Below are 11495 nucleotides of genomic sequence, written 5' to 3' on the forward strand. Positions count from 1 at the left end.
CTGAATATATGCTGCTTTCATATAGTTTTATAGAATCAAGAGTTTTCCTTTTATTTTTACAGTGCTTTCCATTGCAAGGGAATCCTGAGTAGAAAATAATTTCCAAATAAAAAAAGAAAATAATTTCCAGAGCTAATTGTCATGAGGAGGACTGAGAAAACCCAGTGCCGGTCCTGTGGGTGGGTCTTGGCTTGCAGAGGCCATGTTGGGAATTGCTCTTCTGGCCACACTGGTCACAGTGTTTTCTGACTTCGTGACACAAACTGCACTCCTGGGTGCCATTGCTCAGGCTTTGCCTCTGCCTCCAGTGGCTTTTCCACTTTCCTCACTCTCTCATCTATCATCCTGCAAGATCCTAACTCAAATGTAACCTCTTCCCTGAAGCTTTTCCATCCCCCCAGGAGCTATCACCTCTTGTCTGTGCTTGCTTCATGAATACTGTCCTTATCACTCTCAATCATTCAACACATGTTTGGATGGTAGAGCCATCACATCATCTTGTAATTAGATTATGTATCAGTCATTAGGCAGGATGCCGACTTTGCAGGACCATTTCCGAAATTTCTTTGTACTTCCAGAACTTAGTGCAGAAGTGAGCACTAAGCACTAAGATGGAGTAGACTTTCCATCAACGTTGGCTAATTGAGAACTAAGAAACAGAAAATACAGATCAGAGTGCCATGGGCTATGAGAATCACAGCAGAAGACTATAGATGAGTCTGATGAGAGGAACAGGAAGGAAAAGGGGAATCAGAAGTGGAGAGTCTACTGTAAATCTCCAGAAAGCACATGGACTTTGGAGCCAAAGAACAGATTGTTCTGGCAGAAGTTGCCAGCACCCATTTCCCAGTAGATGTGGGCACCAGGATCCTTCGTCCCCAGTGCATTTCACATTTGTTATCATATCGTTTGGATTCCATCAGCAAAGCCACTAATCACTTTTTAAATTGACTGCAGAGTGGACATTAAAGGCCAAGGTGTTTGCCAGAAGGAAAAACAAACAGAACCCATGGATGTGTAGGAGCACAAGCTGGTACAAGGCTAAGAAGCCCACATGCCAACAGGGGGAAAGTGCAGGGAGATCAGGGTATAAAAGAGAGACTCAATCTCCCTCTGTCTGTTCCAACTCTTGGGTGTGCCACTGTGTCCTGTGTGTCTGTGGGCCACAGAAATCAGCACCATGAAGATCCTGGTCTTGGTTTTGGTTTGCCTACACCTCTCAGAGGGTGTGGAAAGGTGTGTATAGGGATTCAGCTTTACAGTGATATTCAGCCCCAAGGCAGCATCAGAAGCTGGGGTAGAGCAAAGGCCTTCCCCTGCAGATCTCATGGAAAAGCGGGCAGATTGTGTCTTGGTACATGAACCCCAAAACCACAGGGACCAAAGACTTAAAATGGATGATGATGATGATGATGATGATGAGTATGTAGGTGTGTGTGTGTATGTTTTTAAAGGTACGTTGGTGTTTTGTTGGCTAAGAAAGAGGGATACAGGGCTCATGTCTCAAGTTTATAGGAGGGACTTTGGATAAACAGAAATTTATTCCTTGGAAACAATGTGCAAGCAGGAAACCCCATATATACCTTGTAGTGGATTTTCAGGCTAGGCATGCTGCTGGAAATGCTGGAGTGACTGCAGTGGTCAGAACTCACTAAAATCCAGGAGGATTTCTTATAAGAGGCTCTTCTAAGAGGACTAGGGAGGTTTGGAAACTCCAGATCAGGTCATTGAAGGGATTGCTATAATGGGAAAGGTGAAGCTCACTCCTTTTGTTTGCCTATTCTCCACAGAATTATCCTGAAGAAAGGCAAGTCCATCCGCCAGGTGATGGAAGAGCGGGGTGTCCTAGAGACATTCCTGAGGAACCACCCAAAGGTTGACCCAGCTGCCAAGTATCTTTTCAATAATGATGCTGTTGCTTATGAGCCCTTCACCAACTACCTGGATGTAAGTGGAGGGGGAGGTAATGTCCATAACCTTTGGCTAATAAGCACTCTTGATACTATTTAGACCTCCCATTAGTCTGATTTTGGTCTTTTTACTAAACCTATGTCTCACCTTCCTATGGAAAGTATCTGGATAATTTTGAGTTGGTACCACTTGACACTATAGTATTTCCTTTCCTTCCTTCTTTCCTCTCATTACTGGCTCACTCTCTAAAGCTCTCTTTATATGGTTAAGAGATTCACAGTGACATATTCAAGTCAGTTGAGAGGGCCAGGAAGGAAGTCCAAGTGATGAGCTGCAGGGGAAAGAAGGAGAGCACGTGCAAAGCTGCCAGGCAAAATCTCCAGTGGCCCCAGCTGCTATATATCTTCTCTTTTGGAAACATACACTGGTACTCAGAGCAAGTATTTGAACATTCTTTAGGCTGCAGTGTCTGCTCAGGGCATCTCATCATACTGGTGTCCTGTAGGCTGTCTTTAGTGAGGTGTTACATGCGTGTCAGATCTAGAAGCCACCCTAGGGATTTCCTACTTGGACTTCCCCTTTCTTATAGATGTGTAGGAAGAGGCAGGTAAGTGACGTGGCTGGCCCGAATTCACTTAGAACTGAAACTGTGTCTCAGTGAAGTTACCTTTTTGCTTTCCATGCTACGTCTCATTCTAGGTTTCCGGGGGCCTTAGCTACTGCGTGACCAGAAGGAGAAGAATGGTGGGGAAATATCTAACACTGGAAGAGAAAGAGGGGTGTGTGTGTGTGTGTGTGTGTGTGTGTGTGTGTGTGAGAGAGAGAGAGAGAGAGAGAGAGAGAAATGGGGAGGATGGATGGACACTGGGAGTGAAGAAAAAAGTGATTGCTTCTCCAACTTTGCATGTTCTGGCACAGAATGATAAATCCATGGAGGTATTACGTGATACAATGTACAAAAAGCTTTGGAAGTGATATCGTCTTGCCAGACTCAGCTAGTCACAGGCTTGTAATTAGGGACAAAAATCGGAAATATTGAATATAGCTCCAGATAGGAAGGAGACCTTGTGGAAGGAGAAGTTATTAACTCCCCCAAGGAAGTGATTTGGACAAATGTTGCTTCTAGTGAGTCAACCTCTCCCTATTCAAGACAAGACTTGGCAGCTGAATGAGAGTGACAATCTTTTGTCTTTGCAGTCCTACTACTTTGGAGAGATCAGCATTGGGACACCACCACAAAATTTCCTGATCCTCTTTGATACAGGCTCCTCCAACCTGTGGGTGCCCTCCACCTACTGCCAGAGCCAGGCCTGCTGTGAGTATACCACCATCACCACCCACCCACAGATAGGAGAAGAGGGTGGGGCAAAGTCAGAATTGATCACAAACTCAGCATCAAAGTCCCAAGTTCCCAGTGCATACCCTTGATATCATCCTCCTTAAATTCAGACCATCTGGAAATCTTGCCTTGGTCTAGATTTCACAAGTACTACAGTTCTGGAGAGAGACAGCAGAAATAGACCAAAGCTTCCATTCCTTTCTACATTGTTCCCTTTCCTCAGCTTTCTCCTATTGGCCCCAATTCCTGGCACTTTTGTGTTGAGCAATCCCTTAGGAAATGGAAGGAATTAGGGCAGCATCTGTTTCCCAAGGGGACAGTCTTTTCGGGGCCACAGATTGTCTCCAGCATAAAGGATCTGAGGCTGAGGCCCAATCTCAGGCTTGGTCTGATGGTCTTAGGCCATCAAAGATAGATGTCCTCCAAGTTTTTTGGAAAGTGTATTGACATTAACATTCCATTCTAATCTTACACAGCCAATCACAACAGGTTCAACCCCAGCAGATCCTCCACCTACCAAAGCAGCGAGCAAACCTATACACTGGCCTATGGTTTTGGGAGCCTGACTGTGCTCCTGGGATATGACACTGTGACTGTAAGTGCTGTTCTCATACTTCTGTGGGTCTGCTCTTTGATTCCCCTTTTCTAGAGCCTTCATCTATCAGAGAGTCTCATGATTACTAAATAGGTACAAATTCCCAGAAGCTAATTGTGGGAAAGGATGCCAAAGGCCATCTAATTAAACCTTTCTCCCAAAACAAAAATTGCCACCTCTCCCCCAAGCAGTCCTGATCGCAGCAGACTCTTTACATTGTGCTTCCCTGTGACTGTGTTCCGTGTTCTTAATGTGCCCTCTGCAGCCACATGAAGCACATCTGCTTTCTTTTCCACATGATTTCACTCTAGGTATTTGAAGACTTTCCTTTCAGTATTTTCTTTTCTTTACATCAATCACCCACAGTTTCTATGTCATTTGTGCAGGTGGATTGTTCAATATAAAACCCGCCACTGTCCTTTCACTGTCCATGGAAGTGGAAACTAACTGCACAACACTTCCTCAATACTTGCACTCTTCTTTCCAAGACACACATCATTGAATGATGCTCTTGTTCTTTCATTTTACATACCCTACCCCATGATTGTGCTAATTGTGAAAGAAGCCAACCTCCTCTCCCAAAAAAGGGTCCTCTCCCAATAAAGGGTCTTAATTCCATTCTCTGGGCACCTACGTCTGGGAAGGATTTGCCCCCCTGAATTGTCAATCTTTTCTTTCTGATTGTCCCAGGTTCAGAACATTGTCATCCATAACCAGCTATTTGGCATGAGTGAGAATGAACCCAACTACCCATTTTACTATTCATATTTTGATGGTATCCTGGGAATGGCCTACTCCAACCTGGCAGTAGATAATGGCCCAACAGTCCTGCAGAACATGATGCAGCAGGGCCAGCTCACCCAGCCCATCTTCAGTTTCTATTTCTCTCCGTAAGTACCCTTGCCCTGGGTAGTTTTCAGCAAATGAGGTGCTGTGTGTGCCTTCAGGGCTGAGGTCTCAAAGTTTCCTGATACAATGAGTATAGGTTGCTCTATGAAATTCATGCATCTCTGAAATTTTATTATTTCATTTTGGAGGGAATTTTACTTTAAATACACTAGAAGTATTTTAAATTCAGGCCATAAACCATAAGATGATTCTTTTCTTTAAAATGAACTATAGTGTCTCAGATTTTGATGAATAAATTTAAAGTTATTTCATTAGCTTTGTACAATTGTAGAGCTATAGAACAAGCCTGGTGATAACTTGCTAGGAAAGAGAACAACAATGCAACGATATTGCAATATATGTCTGACTTTCCAAAGTGTTCTCATAGTAATAACGTCAAATAACATCTCAAAAATTCTGTTGGATTCTTTTTGCCAGAAAAGAAATTCAGGCTCAAACATGTGATCTATGTCAAGGTCACCCACTAACTCAATGTAGATATGAAGCCATGACTCAAATGCAAATATCTTGGTCACAAATCCAGTACTCTTCCTACTCTAGTAGCCTTGAGCTTTCATGGCAAACTTTACTCACTGAATCTTTTTTCCTGAACAACAATCCTCAGGGTGCTTGGTCCAAATGTCTTTCTTCAGTGAGTGGCAGGCCCAGAGTAGGGGAGAGAAGAGACCCAAATCCTTTTAATACTGTCTACTTATGAACTTTAAAAAAAACATTTGTTTATTTATTAGAGAGAGAGCATGAGCGCAGCGGGGCAGAGGGAGAGGGAGAAGCAGACTCCTCATGGAGCAGGGAACCTGATGCAGGGTTCAATTCCAGGATACCAGGTTTGTGACCAGAACCACAAAGGCAGACATTTAACGAACTGAGCCAGCCAGGCACTGTGTCTAGTTACCAACATGAGCACGACAGGAGTATCCTCTTGACTGCACACTAGATCTCATTCTCTCTCTCTCTCTCTCTGTCAGGCCCCATCCCAGGTGCTCCCTGAGGTATTTCTTCTTGTTCTCACTCTGACCCCAGGAGAGTTTCTCTGGAATGCTTTGATAGTTTGTTTTCACAGGCCTAGTTTCCAATTCCATCTCCTCTTTTATGGGAATAGTCTGTGTTTCCAGTTCTCTGATATTCTGGGTGTTCCTCTGAGGAGCCTCTTCTCCCTTGTGCCTTGAGCCTGGTAGAGTCTGAGAGCAGGTCAGAGGATGATACCCCTTGTGCTGTGGTTCCTCTGTGTCTGAAAGACAGAGGGATAGTTAAAGCGGAGGGAGGAGCTGCCTGAAACTATGTGAGTTATGGGAAGAACTTGTGCTCTTCTCCTTTTCTCCCCAGCCAACCAACCTATGAGTATGGTGGAGAGCTCATCCTGGGAGGTGTGGACACACAGTTTTATTCTGGTGAGATCGTCTGGGCTCCAGTCACTCGGGAAATGTACTGGCAGGTTGCCATCGATGAGTAAGTACAGAGGAAAATTCCTATGGATTGTGGATACCCCTAGGGTGTTCCTCCAGTGTGACAATATTTCCTGTTCTTGCATTGGCACAAACTTCATAAAGAATCAGCAAATCCTCATGCTCATTATTCCAGGAGCTCAGTAGACTCTGGCATCTAGCTCTAGACTAAACTTTTTGACTTGTCATTGAGCCTTGTCATGCCAGCAGGTTGGTCATTCCTAGACTTCTGTGAACCCATGTCTTTGTTCCCTGAAGCTTCATTATCTCAAGTAGCACAATCTTTATCAAGTCCTTCATAAGTAAGAGTAATAGCTGTCATCGATGTTTTCTATGTGCCAGATACTGTGCTAAATATTTTATATATATTATTGTATGTGTATTTCACTGCAGCACTATAAGGTGGTCAGTAGTATATTTCATTGCACAGATAAAGAAATCAGGGCTCAGAGGTTAAGTAACTTATCCAAAGTCATACATTTCACAAATTTCCAAATTTGAGCCCAGGGATATCTGATCCATAGCTCAGGACTATGACTCAGTTACTTCTACACTCCAGGCCTTCAGGAAATCTCCATCACTGCCAATTAAAGATACACTTCTTTGGCCTATACTCAAGACCATATATAACAGCAGGGCACTTCCTACGGGTACAGCCTTCCCACCACTTCCTGATGTGCAGCACAGACTTCACCATGTCCTTGCACCTTGCCATGACTCTCTTGCTGCTTCTCTTTTGACTATATCACCTGAAGTGCCCCCCTCATGTCCTGGGTGCATCCTTCTGAGCCCAGATGAAGTCCTCTCCCCCTCGAAAAGGTCTCTTAGGGGCCCAATCTCTCTTTCAGTCCCATAGTATTACTGGCGTGTATCCCAACTTGTATCTCCTCATTTCAGGGTAGCCACAGGGACACCAGCCCAATGTGCATGAATAGACAGGGAGATAAGCAGTTGAATATCTGGCAAGTAGTTTTCTGTGCCTGGAATAGAGGGGTCTTGTCACTTGGACCAATGGCACTCACCCTTTAAGCATCTCTTCTCTGAAAAATCCTTGTCTGACCGACTACTTCTCACACCCATAGTAGATCAAGTCCCTCTTCTCTGGCCTCCTTATTTTTTTCATGGCACTCACCAGGACTACAATTAAGTACCATTTGTGTGTTTCTGTTAGGTTTGTGGTGTCTATCTTGTTCACCATTATATCCAAGTGCCTTGATTCACCAACCGTGCTCAAAATATAAATGGAGTGAAGAGGAAGGGTAGAGCTGCAGAAAAAGCTGAATGAGGAATCAGGAACTGAATCACATAGGACTAGATTATGGAGATCATCAGCTGCTGTCCTATCGTGTTGTGCCTCATGTACGGTGTTATCTCATGTCATTAGAATGCAGTCTTTGAACACAGTGAATACAATTTACTCCTCTTTATATCATCATAATTCTTGTAAGAGTGCCTTTTACATAGTAGATGGCCAATGTGTATTTATTAAGTGATTACCAGTGCTAGTTACATTTGGCACTATGTTCTGGGCCTCATATAGGCAGAGTAAAGAGGATAAGACACAGTCCCTACCTCCCCAGTGCTTTCAGTCAGAGCTGGAGGGGTTACCAGAGCAAAACTGAGAATATTACTCCAATAGTCACAAAGACACAGAATTATTACATGGAATACAGTGTCAAGATATAGCCTGGATTTTTGGAAGTGGCATATTTTCAGAGCTGTAGGGTTGGACATTGGGGTGAATGTCAGACTTATTTATGGCAAAAGTGCCTGACCCTCTCTTTAAAAAAAAAGATTGAAAGATGAATGGATAAAGAAGATGTGGTTTATGTATACAATGGAATATTACTCAGCCATTAGAAATGACAAATACCCACCATTTGCTTCAACGTGGATGGAACTGGAGGGTATTATGCTGAGTGAAGTGAGTCAATTGGAGAAGGACAAACATATGGTCTCACTCATTTGGGGAATATAAATAATAGTGAAAGGGAATAAAGGGGAAAGGAGAAAAAATAAGTGGGAAATGTCAGAAAGGGAGACAGAACATGAAAGACTCCTAACTCAGGGAAACGAACTATGGGTGGTGGAAGGAGAGGTGGGCGGGGGGTGGGGGTGACTGGGTGATGGGCACTGAGGTGGGCACTTGATGGAATGAGCACTGGGTGTTATTCTATATGTTGGCAAATTGAACACCAATAAAAAATAAATTTATTAAAAAATAAATAAAATAAAAAATAAAATAAAATAAAAATAAAGATTGAATGATTTCAGAGAGAGAGAGAGAGAGCAGGGTTAAGGGGCAGAGGGTGAAGAGAATCCCATGCAGACTCCACACTGAGCATGGAGCCTGATGCAGGGCTCAATTTCCTTTTTTTTTTTTTTTTTTTTGAAAGCACAAACAAGGCCAGTTTATTTTACACAGACTCCCGAGGTAGTTAATGTGGGAAACAGCAGGCTAGTCATTAAAACCCTCTCTGGGGTTAGTTCATTCAGCACACATCTCATTCACGCTCACGAGGCCAAAACGAGGTCAAAATGAGCACAAATCAAGCCCTGGAGAAGAATCCAGGCCATGGGCAGTGTCTCCAAGCTCTGGATCCCAATTTCCCTAAAACAGCTCAGCAGATTCCAGTGAAGGTAAGAGAACTTTATTTTGATAAAAATGTCCTCTTGAAGCCGGCCCTTTCTCCCATCACTAGAAAGCAGCCTTATCTGTAAAAAGCAATCCATTTATTTAGACATACTCTTTTTAGGCAACTTTTTAACTTTTTCCACCGGTGTAGGACCACTCTGTACTTTTCACTTTCCGTTTTCTCCTCCAACACTTTTTTCAGAAGAACTCTCATGACGTCTCTGTTTCAGCTTCTTTATACTCTCCAATTAGAAGATCCAATGTATCTCTCACTTTTACCGTTCTGCTTTTCTTCCATAATTTTTCCCCATTCAGCCTGAGTTCACCTTTGTAGAATGCATCTTCTACTTTGTTTCTTCCAACATCTAGGCCTGTCTTTAAGATAACATCATACCGGAAAGACTGCACTACTTTTTCCAGGTCTTTATAGTCTTTGACCACACTGGGGTCATCCTCGAGCTCCTCTTCCTGCTCACTCATCTCATGATCACTCTCTTCATCAGAGTCCTCTTCCTCTTCGGCCAGGGCTCAATTTCCTGACCCTGAGGTCATGACCCAGACTAAAACCAGTCAGTCTCTTAACTGACTGTGTCACCCAGTTATCCCTAGAAACACCTGACTCTTTTTGTATTGGTGTTCCCCTCAGGTTTCTCATCGGTAACCAGGCCACTGGCTTGTGCTCTCAGGGCTGTCAAGGCATCGTGGATACAGGAACCTTCCCACTGACTGTTCCTCAGCAGTACTTGGACTCCTTTGTGAAGGCAACAGGAGCCCAGCAAGATCAAAGTGGCAATGTGAGTACCCAGAAGAAAGGTTCCTCGCACATCCAGGCAGCCTCAGCATAGGAGCCTGAGTGGAATGAGTTCATGAGAGACAAGAGGAAGAAATGGTAGAGAACTGTCCCCCTGGTCAGATATAACAGGTGGGGAACACCATGTTCTTTCAATCATGAACCCTCAACGCAAGAATGGGTATGGGGAGGGAATAATACCAACTCCATACCATAAGTATGGGCTGAATGGTTGTCAAGAGGGGTGACTATTCCTGGGCAAGCCTTACGAACACATCTCACCTTGATGTGGCCACTGTCATTTGACTATATGCAACAGAGCCAGGCATATTCCATTTGTCCATTCCACTTGGGTTTTTTTCTTGTCTAGGAGTTCTCCTTTGGCTTTTACTCTGTGCAGCCTCCTGTGCCTACCCCAGATCCCTTTATATACACTTCTGTAGTTTGCTCCTCCTGCATGCAAGAGTCTAGTATAGTCAGAGTAAATCTTGATTCTTCAGTGTGTGTGTGTGTGTGTGTGTGTGTGTGTGTGTGTAGTATATTGACAGGTACACACAAGTGTGGGTATGAATTTTCAAAAGCACAGTTCCACAGGGTGTGCCCATGCTTCTCTGTAAGTGGTACATTCTGGCAGTAGAATCCTGTGATCTGAAAAGAGTCTAACTCATTATGGCCATAAAAGTACAACCAAGATCTTGGAATCTTGGAGCTGTGTTCAAGGAGGCCCAGGAAAGCGGAAGCACCTGGTCAGTGTTGTGCCTGTGAATTGGGCTTTGCCTTCCATGCTCTCAACCAACGTCTGCTGGAAGGTCAGGAAGATGGCTTCACTGGGAAAGGGGAACCCAGGACCTTTGTCTGGGCCCTCAGTCCCCTGCCACTCTACAGTTCTGCTTATCTTCTCTCTCAGTTTGTGGTCAACTGCAACTCCATACAGAGCATGCCCACCATCACCTTTGTCATCAGCGGGTCACCTTTACCTCTGCCTCCATCTACCTATGTTCTTAATGTATGTATACACCCCAGGCTCCATGAATATGGGATTGGATGACCCAAAATGCCATTCTGTGTCCCAGCTCACATCTGGGCACCTATGGGAAGTCATCAGTGGCAGGGCTGAGGGTGAACAAGAGGCCAGAGACCCTATAGGTGTCATGGAATATAGGGTGGGAAGTTCCTGTGGGGAAAGGCCTTTCCATTTACCTGGTTATATCCTCATGTTCTTTGTATTTTTAGAACAATGGCTACTGCACACTCGGGATTGAAGTCACCTACCTGCCCTCTCCCAATGGGCAGCCTCTGTGGATTCTGGGAGATGTCTTCCTCAGGGAATATTACACAGTCTTTGATATGGCTGCCAACAGAGTGGGTTTTGCCCTCTCTTCCTAGACTAGCAAAAGGTAGCTGTCTCCATCCTTCCAGCAGGACTCTGGGGTTGCCCTACTGTTTCTCTGGTCTGACAGAAGCATTTTGGACTATCTGACCCTTCTGTGCACTAGTCTTTTTTTCCTGCAACTAATAAATTAAGAATCTCCAAAAATCCTTGCTGTTCCTTCCAAATGTCTTGTGTTCTGTTTATAGTAGTTTCTTCTAAATTGAGTTAGCAATAGCTCTTTGGGAGAATCTGTGAATTGACCAATGGGAAAGGACATGGAGCAAAGGTTTCTGAGTGAGGACGCACAGCACAGACATTAAGGACACAGTAGTACCTACATGAGGTACTCTTGTAGAGGTGACCAGTCCTCCCAGCACTGGCACTTCCAAGACAATTTTCACTCCGTTCTTAGAAAAGAATGTGAAACAGAGTAGTCTCTAACTCAAGAATATTAAAGAAGAAAAAAGTAACCTTAGAGAATGTTTCAAACTGGCTCTCTGAG

At 44.0% G+C, this 11495-nt stretch overlaps 1 protein-coding gene and 1 pseudogene across 1 annotated transcript; one reads left to right on the forward strand and one right to left on the reverse strand.

Annotated features, from left to right (window-relative positions):
• Positions 1-1145: 1145 nt before the first annotated feature.
• PGB1 (pepsinogen B1) lies at positions 1146-11158 on the forward strand. Its single transcript, NM_001003028.1, is given in 9 exon segments — positions 1146-1236; positions 1791-1947; positions 3109-3226; positions 3727-3845; positions 4536-4735; positions 6078-6200; positions 9478-9625; positions 10529-10627; positions 10855-11158. Coding segments are annotated over 9 exon segments (1173 nt in total). The 5' UTR covers positions 1146-1180; the 3' UTR covers positions 11008-11158.
• LOC119872379 lies at positions 8915-9359 on the reverse strand (annotated as a pseudogene).
• Positions 11159-11495: the final 337 nt, after the last annotated feature.

This window comes from Canis lupus, chromosome 6, assembly GCF_011100685.1.
Source record: "Canis lupus familiaris isolate Mischka breed German Shepherd chromosome 6, alternate assembly UU_Cfam_GSD_1.0, whole genome shotgun sequence".
NCBI lineage: Eukaryota > Metazoa > Chordata > Mammalia > Carnivora > Canidae > Canis > Canis lupus.